This window comes from Oreochromis aureus, linkage group 1 (genome assembly GCF_013358895.1).
Source record: "Oreochromis aureus strain Israel breed Guangdong linkage group 1, ZZ_aureus, whole genome shotgun sequence".
Lineage (NCBI taxonomy): Eukaryota > Metazoa > Chordata > Actinopteri > Cichliformes > Cichlidae > Oreochromis > Oreochromis aureus.
Window position 1 is genome coordinate 40,818,463 of NC_052942.1, and position 24,932 is coordinate 40,843,394.

A 24,932-nucleotide genomic window follows, 5' to 3' on the forward strand; every position below is an offset into this window, starting at 1 on the left:
GTGTGTGTGTGTGTGTGTGTTTCATGCACAAATATTCTGTTTGTTTAGTGTTTAATTATCTTTTGTGCCTGAGCCGCTTTATAAAACCAACACTGCTGTAATGATAAGCCTCTCCTCCTCTGTGCCAGCCTGTGTGTGTGTGTGTGTGTGTGTGTGTGTGTGTGTGTGTGTGTGTGTGTGTGTGTGTGTGTGTGTGCGCGTGTGTATTAATGAGCCCCTTGTTAAACTTTAATGTCTCTGTTCCACTGTTGTCAGGGAGATTTACCACTGAGCCCTCTGGGAAATGTCTGCCCCACTGCTCCCAGCCTGATGGCAAACACACATTCCCACTCACACACACACACACACACACACACACACAGAGTCAGGCGTGCATGCACATCAGTTTGCACATGTGTATGAATGAATGCATAAATTTGTGCTGCAGTGTATTATATTGTGTCTCAGCTTCAATACTGAGCTGAGTGTGTCTGCTCTGTGGAGATGAAATGTGTCCGTGTGTGATTCTGCTGTGCTTCACACTTGGTTTACCGCCTCAGCAGATGAAACACCCCATCGCCTCCCCGTCACCTCCCCGTCCCTGTGCCCAAACCATCCGCAGACCGAGGCGAGGTTTGGATGTGAGAGCGGCTCTCCTGTATTCGTGTGAGGTCACAGGTTAATTTGAAAAACGCACGGCCGTCACACCTGAAACTGGAGCACACCGTGAAGTTAGCTTGCCTTTGTCCTGAGTTGCAGGTGCTCAGTGGGCATGGTCAGAAACACCTGGGCACAGCGGCCCCACCCTCCATCTGCTTCCTGTGGTAGAAAGGAAGTGCATCTCTGCACAATGCCCGGCCCCACGCATACGACGTTATCACTCACACACACGCTGACACAACTGACTGACACATCCTGTGTGTGAAAAATAATAGAAACACAGTGGAGCACAGTGCTTCACAGAGCAGCACTCACAGAGGGGACGGGACTATTCGCATGACTGTTTTATAGCAGAGACAGCTGAGGAAACGAGATACAGGGGGAGACAATAAAGACGATCAGAGGGAGGAAGTAGAACTCACAGGCAGACAACAGCTGTCCAGGTAAAACAGGACGAAGGACCCCAGCCGAGAGAAGAGACGGCTCACACCGAACAGAAACGGCAAACAGGAAGCTGGATACTGCAAATACAACAATACACAAATCTAAACACTAACACAGGAAGTTAAACTCAGGAAAACACAAACACAGAAACCACTACAGACTTCATTTAAAATAAATGTATGTCCGCCTCGCTGTCACTGTGGTGCTGTGACTTTTTGAGGTTGTGATTTTCTTTGTAGTTCTTTGTGTTTAAAATATTTCATTTCTATTAGTTAGTATGAGCTATTCTTTGCTCTGATTGTATGTTTAGTTATATTTGTTTCCATGTTGTCTCAGCTCGGTGTCTCGTCTCCCCGTCTGTCATGTTCATCCATGTACGCCCGTCGTGTCTCGTTCCCTCTTCCCGTGTCCCCTGTGTTGTATCCTCCCTTTCTCTCTCATGCTTCCTCCCTCTTTCTGTCTTTCGTACCAAGCTCGTGCGTCCCGGTTTATATCTCTCCATGTTTCCTGTCTTACTTTGAAAGTCTTGTGTTTTCATGTTCAGTGTGTTTAGTTTTGCTTCCACTGTGGTGTTCATTTGTGCCAGCTGTGTTTCCCCAGTGTTTCCACTTCCCTGTGTATTGAAGTTCTCTGTCTCCCTCTGTTCAGTGTCAGGTCGTTTACCTCGCGTCATGTTTCCTGGAATTCATCTCATGTTTTCAAGTTTCGGTTTTTCCAGGTTCATGCTCACATTCATGTTTACGTTTTTTCATGTCTAGCTTTAGCTTCACCAGTTTAGGTCATAGTTTAGTTCTCACCATTGTTTCTCCTTCCTACTTTTTTCTGACAGCCATGATAAAGGATCGCTTTTTGTTAAACTTCAGTTCTGTCCCTCGTGTTGTCTGCATTTGGGTCCACAAACACACCGGCCATCCCGGCCGTAACATAAAGAGATTAAACAGCAGCAATCCAAGAGAGCATCAGAGCTCTGCGTGCATATTTCAGACAGCAGACAGGTTGATATGTTTGAAATATAAAGATATGATTAGGAATAGACTGGGGTGATCGTTTTATTCAAAATTATAATATATAAATGTTTATGTCGCTGATTGTCTTTATTGGGGTGTGTGGAGACACCCCTGTGGATCGTGGGCATGGCTTATCTGGCATAATTAGCAGTCAGAGATCCCTGGTTTGCTGTGCTTCACAGAGCTGCTATGTAAGCTGGCGAGTTGAAGCTTTGATAAATAAAAATATGAAACTCAATTTGCTGAATCCCGTCTCTGCCTGCGTGACTGGAGTCTTGCTGCTCGATGGTCATTCCTTACATACATGTTCAGTATGAGACAGAGAAAGACATGATATGTGACACAACGAGCTCCACAAAGCCTCGTTTTATCTCAGATACATATCCAGATATGTATGTCAGTATGAATTAGAGATGGACCGATCCGATATTAGGTATCGGTATCGGTCCGATACTGACGTAAATTGCTGGATCGGATATCGGTGAAAAATAAAAAATGTAATCCGATCCATTAAATATCAAAAAAGCACCTCACAAAACTTGCAACACGGCGTAACTCGGCTCATAACCGTAGCACGTTGGAGCAGTGCGCTCACGTCATAGAGCTGCTGTGTGTATTTGTAGCCTCGCTAGCAATCCAGCATTTCATCTCTGAGGAAGTTATCCCAGAGAGAAGTAAAGCAAGTGTGTAAGTTCATCTCTGAATGTTTGTAAAGCGTTCCCACGTTAAGCTTAACAACCGATATATGGAGTGACTGCCTCTCCCTCACCTTCCTGCCGCTACTTCAATCGTGAAACTGCTTAATGATCAGCTGATCGGCTTTTCTGTCGCTTGAGTCCGTCTCTCTTGTTTGTTTTGGCCCACTTTGCACCAGAAAGAGGAAACCAGCGGCTGAACAACAGCAGCACGTTTAAGCTTGATAAGCTGTTGTTAGAATTTATTTAATATTACTTTCTACACCAGGATCCTTTTCACGTAGCTGACGGCTGGTAACTGTGCAGGCGGATCTAGCAAAGTGTAGCCAGGGGGCCGATAGGGCATGAACAGGGAAAAGGGGCACAAAGACATACTTTTCTTTCTTATTCTCATTTAAAATGTCTAGCTTTTAATAAATAATTATCTGAATCTTACACCCAAAGTTTTAATCTGATGTAAAATGTATAGAAGTCCATTACTGTATATAGTAACTGTTAAGTCTAATATACCCTAGTAAGCTATAGTACTTTTTCCTTTGGGAAGGTACCATCTGTGCAGTCTGCAATTCTGTTGAAGAAAGATGTTGAATCTATTTAATTATTCTTGAAAAATAATTTAATTCTGTGCATTTTTTTTCACACTGCATCAAATTAAAGTTGATTACGTTGATTAAGCATCATGAGGTGGAGGGTGGGGGTGGTTCCCTTTTTTTTTTTTGCTGGGAGTTTGCAACCCTATTAGTTAGGTTGCTTAATATTTCTGCTAAGTACTCTTTAAAATACCAGAATAGGGAGGATGGAGTAGGTTTAAGTTTATTAGATTGATCAGTGTTGCTGAACTATGAAATATTTTGGGTGCAGTGTATTTTTTACATACAGGTATAACAGAATAGCTTTAGTGTTGTTGTTTATTTAAACTTGAGTATGAACTTATACAAAATGCAGCAAGATATTAAAAAAACAGTTTTATTGATTAAAAAAACACTATATCGGATTAATATCGGTATCGGCAGATATCCAAATTTATGATATCGGTATCGGTATCGGACATAAAAAAGTGGTATCGTGCCATCTCTAGTATGAATTGGCCGGCAGAAATCAAACACCAGATGTTTTTGAATCGGCGAGCAAATCAGAGTCGTGGGCGGCTGCAGCGAGAGTACAACTGCATCAGACTCACATTTACATTAAAGCAGTGACTGTTAACACTGAATCAGCTTCACGGGGACAAATGATGACGGCAGATCTGTGTTTACACGTCGGAGTGAAAATGCTGTAACTTCATAATGACTGCTGAACGGAGAGCACGAGGAGATCGGGCTGTTTGAAATGCAAATGTAGCGCGATGGAAGCCGGCTGACCCTCCACCTCATGACTTAATCAACGTAATCAACTTTAATTTGATGCAGTGAGCTCTGTTAGAGACTTAACGCTATATCAACGACTCCAACCATCAGATTTTTTATTTCCTGGTTTCAGCGCCGTCTAATACAAGCTGCCTCCTCTGGTTTCCTTTATGTCACTGTGCAATACACACACACACACACACACACACACACACACACACACACACACACACACAAACTCAAACAATCAAACAGGGAAACTGAAATCCAAGCAGACACACGGGAAACTGTACATTCAGCACAATCCCATTGCATGCTTCCCCTCAGAGTTCAGTGTGTGCCAGCGGCATGAATAATGCACGTTAATGTTGTGCACCTCGCTCTTCAATGAATAATGAACATATATCCATTTCTCCTCCCTCTTTCTTTCCATCTTACTGTCGGTCCATTTCTCAGAGATGCCAGCTGGAGAAATGAGCTGTCTGAGGCTGAAGGAATGAGAAGGAAGGAAGACAAAAAGGAGAGGAACCTCAGCCAGAGGAGAGGAGAAGGAGAGAGGAGGATGTTGAGAGTTTTGTGAAAGAGGACAGACGAAGAAAAGGTTCGATTTTTTTTTACTTTCAAGTGGAAAAGTCCAAGAAAAGACAGACGGACTGTCAGTGACAGAAGCTGAACGAGTGAAGGAGGAAACATCTGGATGGTCTCCAGTGCTGCGGCCTTCAAAGATGGCCTCCAACTTCAATGACATCGTCAAGCAGGGCTACGTACGCATGCGCAGCCGCAAGCTGGGGGTGAGTGGGCGTTTCAGCTCTTCCATTTAAACATGATCGTCAGAGGCCGGGCCTGTGAAACAGTGTCAGTGTAAAGATGTTTAACTGCACATTTAATCCCTGAGCTGTCCGAATTTAGGAAAAAGAAGTGAAAATTCAGCAGCACAGCTCAGTTTTTCTATGTGATAAAGAAATGAAAGAAACCTGTCAGCACGAATACAGAAAACTACAGAAAAAGTTCTGTTGGCTCATTTTCCCTGAAAAATGTCGTAGTAATCATTGCTGTGTTTTCTTATTTGTATTTTTTAAGATAATTACATGGGTGTAGTATGAACAGCGATGGGGTGGAGGTCTTTATCAGCAGGAAGACATATAAAACCAAAAAATAGTGCTTAGATGTGGGCACGATGGATGTGGCTGTGAAACTGAGACATGCTGATAAACATGTATTTTCTCACTTCCTGTTCTGGCCGTCTGTGGAGAAGTGAAGGGATTTTCTTTTTTGATGCTCACAGCTGTGAAAAACCAAATGGTCCCAAAAGAAGCTGCAGACAGCAGCAAAAGCAGAGTCCCGTCACACAGGAGTAGTTTTTGGATTTACGCTGATGTCTTAATGATGTCAGGCCACTTATGAACCTCACCGGCCCGGTGTGAGCAAGCCTGCCGGGCTCAGCCGGAGCTTACAGGCCGTAGATGAAGTTATGTGTGGGTGTGGGGTGTAAATACAGACATTGCCTGAGGCTGTCCCACTGCACTGACCATCACCTTGAATATTACTGTCCTGGAAAAGCAGCTCAGTCCAGCCTCACTTTGCTCTCGCTGGGTTTGGAGACAGAGCGGGTCTCCTCACAGCCCCGGGATCCAGTTTCACGTCTCCACATCAGCTGCACAGAGAATGCTAATTCGAGTGAGTTGCATTCAGACGGCATAGGCGGCGCAGTTCAACTCTGCACGACTTATATTATGGAACGAACGCAAATCAATTAGAGTCAGGTTCTGTTCGCTGGCTCGCTTCAAATAATGGTCGCGCTGCTATCGCAGCTCCCAGAGCTGAGTGAACAGCTCTCAGAGGGGACGCAGGAAATTCCCACTCCTGTGTGAACTCTGATATTACCCGAATAAAGTTTCACGTCCTTAAGTTTTAGCTCAGGTAATGGATTGCATATAAAGAAAAATGTGGCCTGTGGGAAATAATGCTGTTGAGTTTTATTGCCTGACCTACACTGACCGCTCTGTTTGTTCCAGAGTTTTTCTAAAGCCTTGCTCATAAATGTGAGACACAGAGAGGAACTGTGGGTGGTTTCTGCTCCTGCTGGCTCATTCAAACTTTTTCAGTGCACAGAACAAACGCTGGGAAAGGATCACTTTGTTTCTGGGTGCGATTGAATATCAGAAAAGCAGCAGCACTGCTGGACGTCATCTTAAAATAAATTCAAAGTCAACTTTAGCACGCCCGGCATTTTATCCCGGTCTGGAATATCCAGCAACGACTGACTGGAACTACAAGTTTGGAAGATGTTTGGATTGGTTGATTTTGATGCGTGTAAGCGAGAGTCTTTATTTTTCTGGATCCCTGATTTCACACGATGATGTCAGAGGTTTGTGTGGTGGTGGAGTGCGGATCTAGACCCGAAATGCAGCCTGAACACAGGCAGGCATAATGTAGACTCAAAATGCTTTCGTGTTAGCCCAAACGGTAAAACACGAAAGCAGAAAAACAAACTAATGAGAAGCATCACAGTATTTTATATCGAACGCACCATCAAAGAAGAAGAGAAGCTGAAGACACAGAGATACACAAGGAACAGCACAGGTGCAGACAGCTGGAGAAACTAAACTGAAAGGGTTAACAAAATAAAACGGGAAGTCATATAACATACATAATTTCCCTAGGGATTAATAAAGTATTCTGATTCTGATATAACAGGAACACCTAACAGGGAGACAAGACTATGACTAAAAACCCTAAAGACTAAACTGAGTATAATCAAGGTCAGAACTCCATACAAAGGAGAGGGGAACTCAGCTAAGGATGGTCCTGCTGGACGTTTTTTGCTGTTAAAGGGGAGTTTTTCCTTCCTGCTGTGGTCAGGTTCTTCCTAGTCTGATTGTTGGGGTTTACCTGTATTACTGTACGGTCTCTTTCTACTGTTAGTCACTGTTAGCCAGTGTTAGCCACTGTTAGCCACTGTTAGCCACTGTTATACAATGTTAGCCAGTGTTAGCCAGTGTTAGTCACTGTTAGCCGCTGTTAGTCACTGTTAGCCAGTGTTAGCCACTGTTATACAATGTTAGCCAGTGTTAGCCACTGTTAGTCAGTGTTAGCCAGTGTTAGTCGCCGTTAGTCACTGTTAGCCGATGTTAGCCAGTGTTAGCCGATGTTATACAATGTTAGCCAGTGTTAGCCACTGTTAGTCAGTTAGCCAGTGTTAGCCAGTGTTAGTCACTGTTAGCCATTGTTAGTCAGTTAGCCAGTGTTAGTCACTGTTAGCCAGTGTTAGTCACTGTTAGCCAATGTTAGCCACTGTTAGTCAAAGTCTTGAAATAAGGTCAGTAATGGTCTTTTTTTCACGTGTCAGGCTGGGCTGAAAAATCCCACTCAGCTAAAACTTGTTGCAGCAGATTCAAACCCTCCACACCGAGAGCCAGCATCGCTAACTGCGGCTGCACCGTGCCCAGCTACTAGGTTCAGTAGATGTGCGATAACACTGATTTCCTTTCCGGTCTGATACCAAGTATAATTCAGGCTGGTATCGGCAATATTGATCCAATACTGATACTTAAAATTTAATCAAAATCTGAATAAAAAGTAGTGCATTTTAAATTATACCTTTATAATGAATACAAGACATCAGACTTCTTCTTTTTATTGTTTAATTATGAAAAATTATAATGCAAGAATGAAAAAATCTGGAAAGTCAATCTGGAAAGAAAAACAAATGTGACTGAAAATAAAAGCTGAGAAACATTTTATATGTTATTATTTATGTTACGTATAAAATATTTTAGTTATTTTTATTTGTTAAATACTACAGTAACTGTTTTACTGCAAAAACCCTGTATATTTTAATGATACCTAGCCTATTTAATCCACTTTAAATGCTCTACATTTTGAAAAAATGGGAATCTGTAGTTTTGTGGATGCGGTGAATTCCCATCACTTAAACATAGAAACAAAAAACAAAAACCTAAGGCACTTTCCAAAATTCAGCAACAGTTCTACTCATCGCCAGCAGCTCCACGTTTTCTCCCTGTGCGCCTGGATCGTTCCTGCCTTCAGCGCCACAGGACTCGACAAGCGACATCTGTCTCCTCACCTGTTCCTCTCCTCCTCTTCATCAGGTCGTCTCATCACAAACTCATCATCATATTCTGTGCTATGATTTACTTTTGTTTGTGTTTGACGAGGTTTGAGTGCTTGCCACACGTGTCACAAACCTCGCCTCTGCTGACACATCTCCAAACACGACTCTGCTCACGATGATCAGAGTGAGCGAGCCGTGATGCATTGATACAGACGTATTTCACAGGTGGAAGAAGGGTAGTTCCTACTAATCCTTTAGACAGTCCCAATAAAATAGTTCCTGTTAATGATTAACTGCAAATTTACCCCAGATGACTAAAATCGATATTTCCATATCGATCCGCACACCACTGAAGTTCAGACTGTGGAGTAAACTCAGCATGCACAGACACATTTTACCTGGAGAAGTATGTGAACACCTGTGTCTGTGTTTGTGTTTGCTATGATTTCAAACATCTGTAATCAGAAACATGAACTCAAGCCTGAAATGACATAAAATCCAAAAGTTCCATAAACATTTTATTGTGATTCTGCCTGACGCGACACGCTGCGTTTGGTTGCCTGAAGGTAGCTACAGCATTTACCTGTCCATCCACCGATGGCCTTGTGCTGACTCTGCTTAGTTTGCTGTTTGATCTGCGGCTGCAGAACCTGTGAAGCTCTGCAGGGTTCGTTTTTGCTGTTTACTTTCAGCTTTGTGAACGAAACTCAGCCACAAATGGCGCACAGCAGGAATGAACGGGTATCAGTTATGCTAATGAGCAAACGTGACAAACATGCAGCTGCTTGTTAACGAACCTGGTTGTCTGGATGAAACAAGCCTTTACAACAAGTTTAATAAAGTAATAACAGGTCATAAAACCCAGATCCTGATTTTATAGTCTCTAATGTTCAGTGTTAGCGATGGGGCGATCTGCGACGGGTGCAGGAAGGATTTACAGGAAATGAGGCGTGCATGTCATCCAGGATCATTTTATCTCCTCTGTTATAACGCCACTCTGAGTCCCAGTGACGGAAGAGGGATCACCAACAACCGGGAGCATCACCCCGTAGCCACACCCTCTTTACGAACCGTGTGAATCGCAGTTTCTGTGACCTTCTGACTTTTTCTGTAGCGCCATCATCTGGTCAGATTTAGTCTTTAACTGAAAACCAATGAGAGCACAGCTGCAACCCTTCAGAGTGAAAATAGGCCTTTCCTGTGACGCCGTTTTTAAAAGCAGGAAGATGAATGTTCTTGGATTTTCTGACTCCTAACTGAAACAGAAGCAGGGCTTTGGTATCAAAAAGAGAGTCGGTGTAGATTATTTCCCTGCTGAGGTCTGTGTGTCCTCTCACACTTTGCTTCAGCTGCTCAGACTCTGAGGAGGACTGTTTTCTGTCCTTCGTCATGAAGATGAGGGATGGAGCTCTAATCATCGTGGGCTTTTGTTCTTTTCCCCTCTTTTATAAATGCGGTTAATCACTTGGAGGAGTTCTGGGACTTCTGAAATCTGAAAAAGAAATGATTGGTCCATGAAGCGAGTGATGAATTCAGGGATCTAAAGTGGTTTTGACTGGCCCGGGCACGGTCGTTTTATCTGGAAATAATTCATGTAATGGTGTGTTCCAGCTGGAAGGCAGACCTACTTATCCACAGCAGAATTCCTTCTCCGTTTCGCTCTCTTTGGGAATCTTTCTGTGTTTGCTTTGAACACTATCTCATGTCGTGTTTTTGCCCGCTCATCTCTGACTGCCCCGCCGTTTAATTGCTCTCCGTCTTTGCTTTCTCCCTGTGCGGCTTTCTGCCCTCAGCGCTGATTCTGCACAGCTCTTCCTTTTCTGTCTCGTTATCTGCATCCTTCCTCGGCGTTCCCGTACGCCATCCACCCCTCTCCCTCTGTGTTTTTGCCCTTTTAAATTTGCTTCCTTATTCCAGCTCAGTTTGGCTGGCGGTCTTGCCCTTCTTCGTCCTGTGAAGCGCTCTGGCAGATATGAAGAGGCTTTGCAGCAGCAGAGGGATCAGAGATGATGTTAAGGCCACATTTCTTTGTGGATTTGTGGGTTGTTATTGAACATGAACAGGGGCAGATGTCCAGACCTCCCACTCCCTGCTACCTCCTTAGCTACTCTGGGGGACACCGAGGAGTACCCAAACCAGCTGACTGGACTCGGTGCGCTTTGTGTCCGATTTTCTCCTCCTGGATAAATCGGATTCATGACTTTCCTTATGTTGAGCTGCACAAAATCAGTGACGCAGCTTAAAGAGAAGCTCGGCCACCTCGTTTAAGCACCGCCGTCTTCTCGTACCCGAAACCTGCACTCTCATACCAAACTCCTCCCCTTCTCCCTGGTCCTTTTTGATGAAACGCGTCTTGATTTCATAATTGAACATCATGTTTTATTCAATATGACTTGCAACCTGCAGCTGAGATGATAAACTCGGAGCTCAGGTGAGCGGGACGTTTCTATCCAATCACACGTCATTTTAAAAGCAGAGGGTATAATGTCGCCAGTCTCTGGTTCTGGTTCATCACCTGACATGAGACTAGGGATGGGTACCGGTATCTGGCACCGGTTCTGACATAAACGGTAGTAACCAGACCGAAAAGCAGCGCACATTTCGGTGCTTTTTTTTTTTTTCATGAGATGTCATACACTTTGGATTCTAGCCAATCATTTTACCTGTACAAGGATAGTAGGCGGGCCCAGGTACGTACGTTCTTTTAGAGCAGAGCTACAGATTAAAAATGCCCAAGGCGAAGCGGTCAAAGTCTGGCTGTACTTCACAGCAAAAGATGCAAACTCAGCAGCCTGCAACAAGTGCTTTAAGCCCCACGCCCCCGGTACCGGGAGCAAAAAGGAGGAGATCAAGTGTGGTATCCACAGAAACCTCTGAATCTCAGCTAAAATGTCATATAAACCATTTCTACAACCACCAAACTCAACGAAAACAAGCCATGATTAAATGAGCAGTTATGTAAATGCGCACAAGTCCACTAAACAAACAAGGCGAACCAGAAATTCTCCAGACTTCATGTAACCGGCTAAAGATAGGCTGTTATCTTCCACAGCTATCACCAATTCCAAACACCAAGTTTCACCACACTCTGACCAAAATTCACTGAATGAGCCGCAAAAGAAGACCACAAAAACACACAGCGGCGCAAATGCGCTAAGACAGAAATTGGCTTACCGTCCAGATTTCGCTGGCAGCCGGTAGCCACGTGATTATCAGTAGTTACCATGCCTACCTAGCCGCATCAGAGCTGTTTTCCGTCAACAACCTCCATTTTAGACCCACCTACAGACACGTGACTGGACAGACGCCACATGCAGTAAATTTGGGCCCACGTGGGTTTTGGCCTTGAAATGTCTGATTGGTTGAAGTAATGTGAATGTGGCATCGTTACTGTGACTCTATTGGCCCAAACAATTAAAAAGAGGTGTCAATCATGCAAATTGACCAAAAGAAACCAAAGTTACAGCCCCTCAGAGTTTAAAGGGCCAGAGGCCAATTAAGCGCTCCATGGCAGAAAAGGCCCATTACCATGTAAATGTGTGGTTAATTCTTCAAAAACGCATTTTAAAAAAACAAAAAAACAAAAGCATTTTTAGGCATGTTAATAAAATTAATTAATTTCTGCTCTTAAATACCTAAAACATTCAACTGGCGTGGTGTCCAACTGTGTACCAAAATTGGACATTTTTGTACAACGTCTGGATATTCATGTATTGACAGCGCTGTAATTTTTCACTGTTTCACTTTAAAAACATAAATCTTTGCACAGATGATGTTTATATGTTGGTACGGTTCTTATCATTTTGCAGAAAAAAAGAGACTGCTAAAAATAAAACCATAAGAGGTTTTTGGACCAAGTTTGTGCTCTCCATTCTTTAAGCACCGGCACTGTTTCAAAAGTACCGATTTGGCACCGGTATTGGATAAAACCTAAATGATACCCATCCCTACATGAGACTGACTGGAGGTGATCGTCAGCTCAGTGGCAGAAGGTACTGAAGGCCAGCATGGAGAAAACCCGAGTTTCACCCTGTTAGCACGTCAGTAGCCTCACATTTGAAGCTTTTGGCGGGCAAGCTTCTCTACGAGCTACCTCAGAGTTGCAGAGAGACGGAGAGCACACGAATAGGAACAGAGGTGAACGGCAGTTTATCTGAATTAGTCTCTGCATCTTCGGGGCACAGAGGAATGGCACAGCTGAGGTCCTCCTCAAGGCTGGATAGATGGACTGCCAAAGTCACGCTTCATTTATCTCAAGAGGAACAACAAAGCCAGAAGGAAAAGGCCCGCCACGCAGCGCCGCCACGCTGACCTCAGCTGTGTGTGAGTCTCCTCTTTGTTTCCTTCCTTAGCATTTCCACCGCCCTCACAGGATAATGAACTACGGTATTGATGAGATTGGTATTGATCAGCCTCCAGGCATAGAGCATCCCACACACACCCCTGTCAAACCGCCTCCTGCTGATTAATCATGAAGTCGATGCATTCAGATTGCTAATAAGCTCCACGTCTAGAAACATATGTGAGATGTTCCCCATCTGTCTGTGTGCTTAGTTCTGCCTTTTGGGTACAGGGAAACAAATGCTCGTCTAGTTTTTTTCCACTTCCTCTGAGTAGCTGTAAAATACATTTTCCATCCTTCAGCTGCGTCCGCTCGCTGGTGCTTTGGATGCTTTCCAAACTTTGAGATTGGAAGGCCGAACGCTCCTCAGAGGAGACGAGTGTGTGTTTGACTCCTGCACAGGTTCATGGGCGTCTGTTCCAGTAATGGTGCCGTGTGTGCGGATGCTGCGGTGCAGCCAGCGAGCACAAAGTTACCAACACACTTAATCTCTCCAACACCGACAGTCCAGACCGAACGACCCCCGTGCGGTTCTGAGACGCAGCGTTTGAGGATGTGCTCGGGCTCCAGACTTCAGGAAACCATTTATCCTAAACAACGCTTACGTGAAAAGTTACTGCTGAAGCTGAAAATGAATATTACTCTGAGTTCTCCGTCCCGTTGCTTTTGGACTCTGTGTGGATTTCTTTATTAATGGTTCATGTTTAAACCTTCCTCCTGCAAAGCAACCCCAGATTTCTGCGGTAACACCTTTTCTGTCTGTGTTTTGTGTTGCCTCCCTGTGCGCCTCCTGTCTGTGTGGACACAGGACTGGTTCAGAGCCTTAGTTTCAATAAATGTAAATACGTCATCACAAACTAAATTATGCCAGAACTAGTGAGAGAAAAAACTGCAGTTTTTATTAAATTATTACATTTTATTTGATAGAAAAAGCAAATTAATTAAGTTTCCTGAAATAATAAATCATGTTAATATTCTTTATGTTAATAAAATGGAGTTCTAGAGGGAACGTTTTACTCCGGTACTTTATTCCTGGAGTCTCCGGGGATGAGATGAAGGTGAAAGCGTCGTAGTTAATGAGGCCGAAGCCGACGACAGAGCACAAACTGCAGATCAGTCACTGGTTTCTTGAGCGGCTGTGTGTTCAGCTCAGGAACAAAGAGCTCACGTGTGGATCGGAGCTGATCGAGCAGGAGAAAAAAACGATGTTGGGCACTCATCACCAGATTAAAAAAACAAACTGAATTATTCATGTGGATTTATTGAAGGAGAGTGATGGATATGAATGCCCTGAAAGCCCTCAGACTCTCCCACAGATGGAATTAAATGTGAGGTTGCCCGAGGCCAGATTAAACTTATAGACACGACACATGAGAAGGTGATAGGTGAGCTAATTTGCAGGATATATATCCCCTCAGACGCTCTGCTTATCCAGCACACAGCGCTCAGACGTGTTTAAGACCAAAGATGAGTTTCATCTCTGCGCCGAGCCGGAGAGCAGATCCAGCAGAATCACTTCAGCTGTCTGCACGTGCTCAGAACGGACGGGTTCCATTTAATGGTTTCCTCGTCCTGCACATCGGATGAAAATATGTCATTATATGTAACATGAGAAGCCGCTTTGTGGCCCAGCCCCACATGTTATCACAACTACAAGCCTGTTCAATTCAACTTTATTTATACAGCGCCAAATCACAACAACAGTCGCCTCAGGGTGCTTTATACTGTAAGGTAGACCCTACAATAACACATACAGAGAAAAACCCAACAATCATATGACCCCCTATGAGCAAGCACTTTGGCGACAGTGGGAAGGAAAAACTCCCTTTTAACAGGAAGAACCAGGCTCAGGGAGGGGCGGGGCCATCTGAGAAGGAAGACGGAATAAAAGACTATCATGCTTTCATTTAAACAGCTTCCTGCAGGAAGTGCTCACCTAGCCTGGATATTTGTGGGCTCCACCTGAAGCAGCAAAGCGCTGGCTGTTCCCCTCAGAGGCTAAAGCTGCACTCATGCTAACACACTGCTGTCTGTCTGTTTGTGCAGAGAGAAGGATTAATGAAATTCAGCCAGCACAGAGATGCATCTGCATGCAGTCCTCCGACAAGCTAACAGCTCGCCACCTGTGCTTTTACGCTGCACGCAGGTCGAATGCTGATCAGCTGAAAGTTTAAAGAGAACAAGGGAACAGCAGAGTTCAAGCAGAAGATCAAGAAAGGCAAAAGATAAAACGTGGAGCTCTGCTTCAGCTCACTGCACACACGTGTCTGAGATAAGCAGTTAGTATCACCATGACTGAAGTCAGGGTTGTTCATCATCTGCAGAAGTTGTTTAATCAGTGTTAATATTCTGATTATAAGTTCTGACATGTTAAACTAATAAATTTGTCGTATGTCCAATCGTGAATTTAAAGAACATCCAAGGACACGATGAGTCTCCTCCTGCTGTCCCGAGAATCTGGAAATGAGTTTGATTTACCTTGAAGGCATCGTTACACAAGGAGCCGCTGAGACTAATGAGATATCGTGACGTGGCACCACCTCTCCTCCCCGCTCTGCCCCAGCTGCACTCTGACCTCCACCCACGTAGCTGCTTTCCTTTATTTTATAGAGGCAATGTCGGCATTCCCGAGGGGTCACTTCAGGTGGTTCAGTTTGTGCGGTCGAGCTATTCATGTGTGTGAGTGGGGGGGGGGTTACAGCCAGGTGCTGAAAAACAGAATTTTAATCCAGTTACGGTGTTTTCACTCCTGCCGTGTTTCACCCATTAAATCAAACTCTGCTTCTTTTTTCCTGCTTTGTGTGAACGCAGTAATCACACCAAACCAACCTCACCACGAGCCTGTGGAGGAGGTGGTCTCAGCCCAGGTCTGTTCCTTGATGGTGTGACTGTCACCTGGCCTCAGTCCGACGTAACTACCTGGTTTACTTTGTAAATTTAAGCTGAAAACTACGGTGGCCCCCAGAGACAAAGCACGTAGAAACTCCAAAACACTTACAAAATCCAAAACACATGCAAACTCCAAAACACAACAGAAGTGCTCCAGGACGCTAGGGGCAGTGTTGAGCTTGATTTGCAAAATAAACGGCAAGTTTGTTGCAAACACAAGTACGCAGCCTTAACGGTCCACAAGGGCCGCGTACTCAAAGGCTGTGTCCCAATTCAGGGTATGCACGCTTGAAGTACGCACACTACGCGTACTACAAGTACGGGAAGTGAGAAGCTTGTAGGCTTTACAGCTGTGGCTCCAGCAAACATCAGCTGATACTAGAAATTAATGTTAAATAAATTCTAACAACAGCTGATCAAGCTTAAACGTGCTGCTGTTGTTTAGCGCAACATCCGCTGGTTTCCTCTTTCTGGCACAAAGTGGGCGATAAACAAACGAGAGAAAAGCCGATCAGCTGATCATTGATCAGTTTCATGATTGAAGTAGCAACAGGAGAGGGAGGGGAGAGAATGAGAGAAGAGGCAGCTGACAGCATAAACACAGAATAACTCCAGCTTTGTGTCTTTTCCCATTCTAGCTGAAGTTCGGGACAAACTGTGTTCCTTCTCACCTCAATATGAAACGCGTAATATTTTCTCTGAATACGAGACGATTCTGTTTGTACGGGACGGTTGGAAACTCTAATAATTAACCTTACGAATAAAATAAAGTTCACTATCAGTAACATCATAGCACCCACCCAGCTGTATATAAACTCCGTCATGCTAGCTAGCACGCAGTACGAGTTATTGTAACTGACTGTAAAAAGTCAGCATACCGAAAATAAACTCCACCTAAACATGGTTTATATCTGACCCAGATAGACTGCAGGTCATAACTTCTTACCTGAAGTTCAGTTCACCTGACACTCGGACCGGCGGCCGCTTCGGGTCTCTCCTCTTGCCTCCCCTTCCTTCATCCACCTGCTGGCCTCCACCACTTGCTAATGTTATTGAATCTGTGGAAGCTCCGTGATAGCCACCACACGAAGTAACGAGTAACGAGCCTATCTAAATCCCAGTAACGAGTAACGCGTTCCTGATTTTGGCATAATAACTAGTTACCGTGCTCGTTACCACAATAATAACGTAGTTACTGTAACGCGTTACTTAATAACGCGTTAGTCCCAACATTATAGTCCATCAGTGATTATAATGTAGCTGTCAGTACAATAATCAGTGAGGTTGGCCAACGCCCCCTTTCATGAGACAGCTACAGGTGGGAAACCTGGCGTTAGCTTAGTGAGGTGATAGCCAGCTTCATGTGGCTGTTTATCCCGTGTCAGTGGATCCACAGAGATCCCCGGGTATGATGGGGAGAAAACCCTGACCTGCCTCTCGTTGCCTCACTCACTCAGAGAGCAAGATTAGCTTTTCCACCTACATTTAACGTCTGTGTGTTATGACTGGTGTAAGGTGCTTTAAATGATTTTCCTCATTCCTCAGTGGTCATCGTGTCTTATTTGGGGATTACAGTCCTGCCTCGACACGCTAAACTCTGGGCTGACATCAGCAGCAATTAGCACGCAGTCGCTGTCATTGTTAATCCTGCCTGAGGTGCAGAGTTAATCTCCAAAAGAAGAAAGCTGAGAAGCTGAGGATTCATCGCAGGATCCTGGCAGGAATTAAACCAGCCGGAGCGGGATGGGAAGCTGCCGGACGGATTAGGAGAGAGATCAGGTAAAAAGTTAAGATCAGTGACTTCAACTGTACACATGAGGTCATAACAGGAGCAGGCAGCAAAGACAAGGAGCAGGCAGAAAACCAGGCAAAAGTACCAAAATACAGATGAAGCTGATTCTTCCTGACAGCAATCAGGAAACAGGCAAAAGGTCATACATGAGGAAAACTCCAGGAACAGGAACGGCCAGAGGCTGCACGGAGAATCGGCACAAAACATCCCGACAGCCTAATCTGGGCTCTCACGTATGCATCAGTTATGGCACCAGCAAATTTTATGTGGACACGAGTTACAGCAGGTGTTGTTTGGCACAGACGTGGCACGACTGTCACGACACTCCTGACACATCCACACCGGACCGTGGCTGAGCTCAGGCAGCCAGATTCACCCTGAGCCAAAACTGTCAGTCTGTTTTTAATGATCAGAAAGAGACACAAGAAGCTCTGGTTAAAGAAGTAGAACTTAGTACAGGGAGTGCAGAATTATTAGGCAAATGAGTATTTTGTCCACATCATCCTCTTCATGCATGTTGTCTTACTCCAAGCTGTATAGGCTCGAAAGCCTACTACCAATTAAGCATATTAGGTGATGTGCATCTCTGTAATGAGAAGGGGTGTGGTCTAATGACATAAAACACCCTATATCAGGTGTGCATAATTATTAGGCAACTTCCTTTCCTTTGGCAAAATGGGTCAAAAGAAGGACTTGACAGGCTCAGAAAAGTCAAAAATAGTGAGATATCTTGCAGAGGGATGCAGCAGTCTTAAAATTGCAAAGCTTCTGAAGCGTGATCATCGAACAATCAAGCGTTTCATTCAAAATAGTCAACAGGGTCGCAAGAAGCGTGTGGAAAAACCAAGGCGCAAAATAACTGCCCATGAACTGAGAAAAGTCAAGCGTGCAGCTGCCAAGATGCCACTTGCCACCAGTTTGGCCATATTTCAGAGCTGCAACATCACTGAGTGCCCAAAAGCACAAGGTGTGCAATACTCAGAGACATGGCCAAGGTAAGAAAGGCTGAAAGACGACCACCACTGAACAAGACACACAAGCTGAAACGTCAAGACTGGGCCAAGAAATATCTCAAGACTAATTTTTCTAAGGTTTTATGGACTGATGAAATGAGAGTGAGTCTTGATGGGCCAGATGGATGGGCCCGTGGCTGGATTGGGTAAGGGCAGAGAGCTCCAGTCCGACTCAGACGCCAGCAAGGTGGAGGTGGAGTACTGGTTTGGGCTGGTATCATCAAAGATGAGCTTGTGGGGCCTTTTCGGGTTGAGGATGGAGTCAAGCTCAACTCCCAGTCCTACTGCCAGTTTCTGGAAGACACCTTCTTCAAGCAGTGGTACAGGAAGAAGTCTGCATCCTTCAAGAAAAACATGATTTTCATGCAGGACAATGCTCCATCACACGCGTCCAAGTACTCCACAGCGTGGCTGGCAAGAAAGGGTATAAAAGAAGGAAAAACTAATGACATGGCCTCCTTGTTCACCTGATCTGAACCCCATTGAGAACCTGTGGTCCATCATCAAATGTGAGATTTACAAGGAGGGAAAACAGTACACCTCTCTGAACAGTGTCTGGGAGGCTGTGGTTGCTGCTGCACGCAATGTTGATGGTGAACAGATCAAAACACTGACAGAATCCATGGATGGCAGGCTTTTGAGTGTCCTTGCAAAGAAAGGTGGCTATATTGGTCGCTGATTTGTTTTTGTTTTGTTTTTGAATGTCAGAAATGTATATTTGTGAATGTGGAGATGTTATATTGGTTTCACTGGTAAAAATAAATAATTGAAATGGGTATATATTTGTGTTTTGTTAAGTTGCCTAATAATTCTGCACAGTAATAGTCACCTGCACACACAGATATCCCCCTAAAATAGCTAAAACTAAAAACAAACTAAAAACTACTTCCAAAAACATTCAGCTTTGATATTAATGAGTTTTTTGGGTTCATTGAGAACATGGTTGTTGTTCAATAATAAAATTATTCCTCAAAAATACAACTTGCCTAATAATTCTGCACTCCCTGTAAAGTACAACTTTATTTTCTTTTGCTTTTTTTATTTTTATCAGGTTTAAGTGAAGCAATCTTTGAAATTAAAGTTAATCAAGACAATGCTTCAAAATAAGTGCCTGAGACGGCTGCTGAGTGGTGCGGGTGGATTTTCGAAGGACTTTTGGTTTTATTGAATCAACAGACCATTATTGTGATTTTAGTGTTCGCTGCGAGTCGAAGTGAAACAGATTCTAATGATAGACGAGAGTCGAGGCGCGCGGCCTGCTGCGTCTGCTGCCGTCGTTACGGTGACAGATTGCACAGATGTGGTTACTCTGCCCTCGGTGTTCACGGCTCTGTCTTCAGAGGTGAAAATGTTTGTAAAAGTTTTATAAATCAGCCGGGACCTTTCCATCGGGCCTGAAGGCACCGCCAAGGTTATTCGTCATGTTGACGGTGTACGCATCATAAAACTCCATAAACTCGACAAATGAGGGTCTGCGCACAGAGATGTACGGACTCATTACACACACACACACACACACACACACACACACGCTGGGAGTTTTTGGAAAGTTCAGGAAACAAACAGCGTTGCTGATTTAAACCAGGAGTACAAATATTGCCCAAAACAATCGTGACTATGATTTCTCCTCATATCGAGCAAGACTGAGGTTCGTTTTATCGACGTCCTGACTGACAAACCCGCCCCGCCAGCCTTCTCACGTTGCAGGTGGTATAAAAGATGGCCGTAGCTTTCGGGTGATTTAAACCTGCATCAGAGTCAGAGAGGACGATCATCTTCTTCTGGTTCTACATTAACGACTCGTCAGGCTCGAGTCGTCGCTGTCTCTGGGTTCACAGTGAGATTGACGCTTTGTTTGCCACGCCCACTTTCAAAACACGCAGATGACGTGACAGGACGTCAGTAACAACCCCACTCTGCAAGATGTTCTTCAGCCAGAAACATGATCTACAAATCTCTCTTCCTCCCTGAGCTACACTCTGAGGAGACTGTTGTTGTGATATAAAAAAAAGTTGAATTGAAGTGCACGTTTCCTGGTTCCTCTGGGATTTAGCTCATCGGTTGGAGGCTCGGTACATGCGTCATCTCCGCTGTTGGAGATTTCTGCCGTAGACGAGTCTGTCCTCTGATAACGCTCTAATCTTCTCTGTGACGTGCAGCACATTTTCCAGCCACCAGGAGACCAAACAGTAACCGACTAAATGTGTTTTCAGGTGATCCCCCACAGTCACTGCACCGGTCGATGCTCGCGCTGACCTTATTTTCTGTCAGACCAAAGTCATCACCAGAAATAGCTCGTGGTCCATTACAGAACCAGTGCAGGTGAAAGGAGTCACAGGCTGCTGTTAGCGTGGAGGTGTTGGGACGGAGCAGCCTGAAGCTTAATGAAGCAGGTGTGCTGAGATCAGATCAAACTGTAATGGTGCCTGTGGGGACGCTGGTTAGAGATGCAGGCGTTTCCTGAGGCACCGAAACAGCACATCGATCCTCTGTGTGCCGACCGTCCTGCTGGAGCTGAAAGGTTGCACCTGTTTGTGCCACCTTTAAACGCAGGGACAAAATGTCATTGGTTCGTATTGATTTCTAGAATGTCTGAGTTTGTTTTAAAGCCTTATACCTCCAAGTCCCTCTGTCACAGGTAACATTAGAAGAAGGAAGAGCTCAGGTTTCCTTCATCAAGGGGTTGATTTACAGAGTGTGTAACGAAACCTGAAGCGACAGTTAGGTCTGCCTGAGAAACCGACGGACGCCGCACTCTCAGACCGGTCCTGAAGCATCATCCATTTGTGATCCTGTTAGTGCCATAATTTCCAAAATGGACGTTATCATGTCTGACTTCTAGAAGAAGAGTCGCCCCCTGCTGGACACGAGAGACAGACAGTTCCTGCATGTCTGAGGCACACTCGACAAACATGCTGTGATCAGAAGTTTCCATCCACTCATCATGGATCTCAGGCTCATTTGGGGCTTTTAATGATTTCCTTAAACTTTTCTGTTCCCAGGGTGGAAGGATTGTTCAGCATGGGGTTTGATGATTTGCGTGCACAGGTTTGAAATCATTTTGGATTTTCTCTAATCCACCTGCAGTGTTTATACACCTGCACTTATATGTCCCTTAAATGTCTGTTAGCACCTCAGTCAGACACTTTTAGAAGCCATCAACAAGTGTTTGGCATAATTCTGGATATTTGAGCGCTCTTCTTGGCACAACTGGTCGACTTTATTTAAATTAGTTGGTTTTCTGGCATAGAAACAGCTTCAAGCGTAGTCCACAACGTTTCAGTGTAGGTTTGATGTCAGGGCTTTGGGGTCTTTGTCCTGTGGGAGTGCCCGACTGTGTCCATGTTTCAAACATCGAACTATTGATTTGATATGAAGCAGTCCTCCCTCTTTATTATTCTAACCACAGCCCCACACCATCACGCTGCCGCCACCATGCGTGACAGCTGACGCAGTGTTCAGGTTTAAACAGTTCACCTTCTTTGCAGACATACCTCCTGTCATCGTGAAAAGTCAAATCTTGAAAGTTTCTAAAATAACAATAATTCATCTTTTACATTACTTTATTTGTTTTTTTGCCTTAAATTCTTGCTTTTACTCAGCAGTTGTCGCCTCTCCAGGCCAACTAAATCCATCCAGAACCACACCAGCTGATTGCTTTCACACCATCTTTGTAGTTTTCACACATCAAAGCCGGCAGCATCGAGCTGATTCAGGTTGCACACGGACGTCCACGTCCTCCTTGAAAGCTGCGATCCCAGGGAAACGCCGCCCCCGGTGTCATCGGAGGAATCATGTGTTACGTCTGATGGCTGTGCGAGGTCTCTGCGTGAAACATGGTGTTTCATCATTGTTCATGCAGAGATTTGTCATGACTGAAACCTGCATCTGAAACTGTTTTTCCATGACGTTACTGACTTTGTTGTGCTAACGCTGGATTGCACAGACTGCACTCAAAGCTCTTTATGCAAACACCTCGTTCACACATTCATACAAGAGCTTCGTTCTACACCTTTCTATCGTCAGTGACGGGTGCACTGCAGACCAACCTGGGGTTAGTGTCTTGCCCAAGGGTACCTGGCATGCAGACAGGAGCAGCCAGGGATCGAACCACAGACTTAGTAGATGACCAGCTCTGCCTCCTGAGCTGCAGCCACCACAAACCTGGTTCATCTGAGCTTCTAACTGTGAATGCTGATGTTACTCGTGCACAGTCACGGCTCAGTTCAGGATTGCATTAGCTCTACAGAGGTTTGCACTGTGAACACAGCCAAACGTCCTCTGCAGTGTTCAAGCAGAGCACAGCGTCTAATGTTTATTAATGTTATTGTTTTTGCTCCATTATTTCCTCCTGATTCCTCTGCTCTATATTTCATTTATGAGGCTTTAATAACTGGAAGTCACCACAGTGAAGTTATTACTGTGTGTGTGTCAAACAGCTGCAGTCCTAAAACGCTTCATCCTAAAATGACCTTTAGATGCTTACAGTAGTTTTTGGTCTGAAAAACGTGCACTTCATGTAATGCACACTACAGCTCTGGATGTGACTGAGCACTAATTAGCAGCTCTGTGTGTCTGTGCAGTCTGTGATAACCGAGCTCTCTGAAGATGGTCACCAAAAACGCTGCAGAGGCTTAAATGCAAACGTTAAGGTTTCACAGTATTTGTGGGTCATGTGACTCTGACCTGTGAGTCCATCACAGGATCCGGTTCAGTCACTTTGCTCCTAGGAAGCGACTTCACAAACTATCTTGAGTGGATACGATCACTTAAACTCTGATCTGCTGCTAAAGTAGCCGGCTGTCATGCAGCACACCCATTTTCTGGCAGAGCTGTTTAAACCGGGCCTCTGCATCGTGTGGTTTCGGTCTGCAGCCACTGCAGCTCAAGCGAAGGACAAATGTGTGATTTGAGAGAAAAACAGAGCAGCCGTGGATCCATTCAGAGTGTGCCAACGCAGCATTTCAAGGTTACGCTAACACCTCGGCTGCATAACATCATCATCTCCTCGTGCTTTCATCTGAGCGAGCCCCTCTGAGAATTACAGCAACTCCCAACAGCTCCGCACTCGTTTCATCTTTGAGGCTACAAGAAGGAAGCAATTAGCTCTCCTATCTTCCCCTTCCTCCCATCTCCCTCCTCCGTCTCCTCTCTTTAGCTTCACTTAGCACTCCTCACAGCTCTGTCTGCTGAGACCTGATTACTTCAGAGGACAGTGAAGGGAGAGATGAAGAGGAGGAGGCTGATGAATGATGGGGACTTATCAAAAACTACACATTTAGTAGTTCAGCATGTTTTCTGTTCATCTGATTCTTTCAGTTTTTATTTTGTTGACAGTTTCAAAGCATTTAAATGCTATAAGTTGACTTAATCCACCCGATCTTTCTCCTTGTTTGTCTCATCAGGTCTCCAATAATCTGTTTGGGCTGTAATTATTATCATCATTATTAGTTTTAGTTATTATTTTTTAACCTGTTTGGCATACCCATGGTGAGAGAAGAACCACCAGTAACACTGTAAAATCTCCCAGTGTCTGTGCTGAGAAACAGCCCAGCCCGAGCCTGAAGTGTTCACTGGAGGACAACATGAGCTTAACTGTCCTCCTCTGAGGCGAGAGCCGCTCTGATCAGTCTATCGTGTCTGGTTTCTTCAGGCATCAGAAAACGTCTCCTCGCTGTGAAAGTGTCGCCAGAGTCAAACACTAAAGGCCAGCGTGTACTCGGGGTCAAAGTCAGGCTTAATGTTCTCTGATGCAGCTGGAGGTTAACCCACTAAAGCCTGAACCTTGAAACTGCCAGAAAATTCTTTTGAAATGTTTTGAAAATGGAGAGTTTATTGAAGCATCTGACAAATTTGTTTGAAAAACTAATTACATTTTAATTTCCATATATGTCTTTTAATTTGTATCAATTTGTTACATCTGGCTTTAAGAAACCATCCATCTGTCAGTCAAAGAGGCCACTCCCCTAATGATGCAAACTTTAATCCTTAATACAATTTAAACAGATGAGTTTTAGAAACATTCTCCCTATGCAGGTGTTATGGAGGAGAAATAATCCACAGAAACCAAACAGTTTGTGTATCAGGCTGCAAACATGTTTATTTCTGCCGTAAAGTTTCAACATGGGAGTCTATGGGGACTGACTCACTGCTGCCTCTGCTGGACGTTAGATGAACTGCAGCTCATCTTCATTCTTTCCCTGGATGTTGCTACTTGGGTGGAAGTTCAGTCCATCAGCAATCCTCTTTCCTCAGAAAAGAATGAATTACTACCTGCTTTGGAAAAGAGCATCTGCTGAACTTGATTACACAAAATGACAAAATCATTGTTATGGATCCACGTCTGGGTGATGCTGGGAGTCTATATCAGAGCTAATCTCACTCCTTTGTGCTCAGATTTCCTTTTAGAGGTCACATATGTGAGGAGCTCTTTGTATTCCACACTTGTTCATTAAAGATCATCTCCTCGTCTCCCGCCCTCGAGACTGAACTCAGCTCTCGTAAACAACCGAGGCTGAAGTGGGGGGGGGGTCTCGAGACATTTTGTATTTGAATTTATGAGCATATGTTGCTCTGTATGAAACACCAGCTACTTTCGCGGATAGTAAACTTGCATCTGTACAGAGACCTGTCTGTAACTTTCTTACTGGCTTTAGCCCAAATAATTACAGTTACATTAAAACATGTGAA

At 44.5% G+C, this 24,932-nt stretch overlaps 1 protein-coding gene across 2 annotated transcripts in view; it reads left to right on the forward strand.

Moving 5' to 3' along the window:
* The window catches only part of dok4 (docking protein 4), a 60,608-nt gene that overhangs the window by 23,951 nt on the left and 11,725 nt on the right, over positions 1–24,932 (forward strand). For both annotated transcript variants that reach the window (XM_031738326.2, XM_039614148.1), the window contains one exon: positions 4,588–4,922. In XM_031738326.2, the coding sequence (XP_031594186.1) occupies positions 4,857–4,922 (66 nt within the window). In that variant the 5' untranslated portion in view covers positions 4,588–4,856. The remainder of the gene's footprint in view (positions 1–4,587; positions 4,923–24,932) is intronic.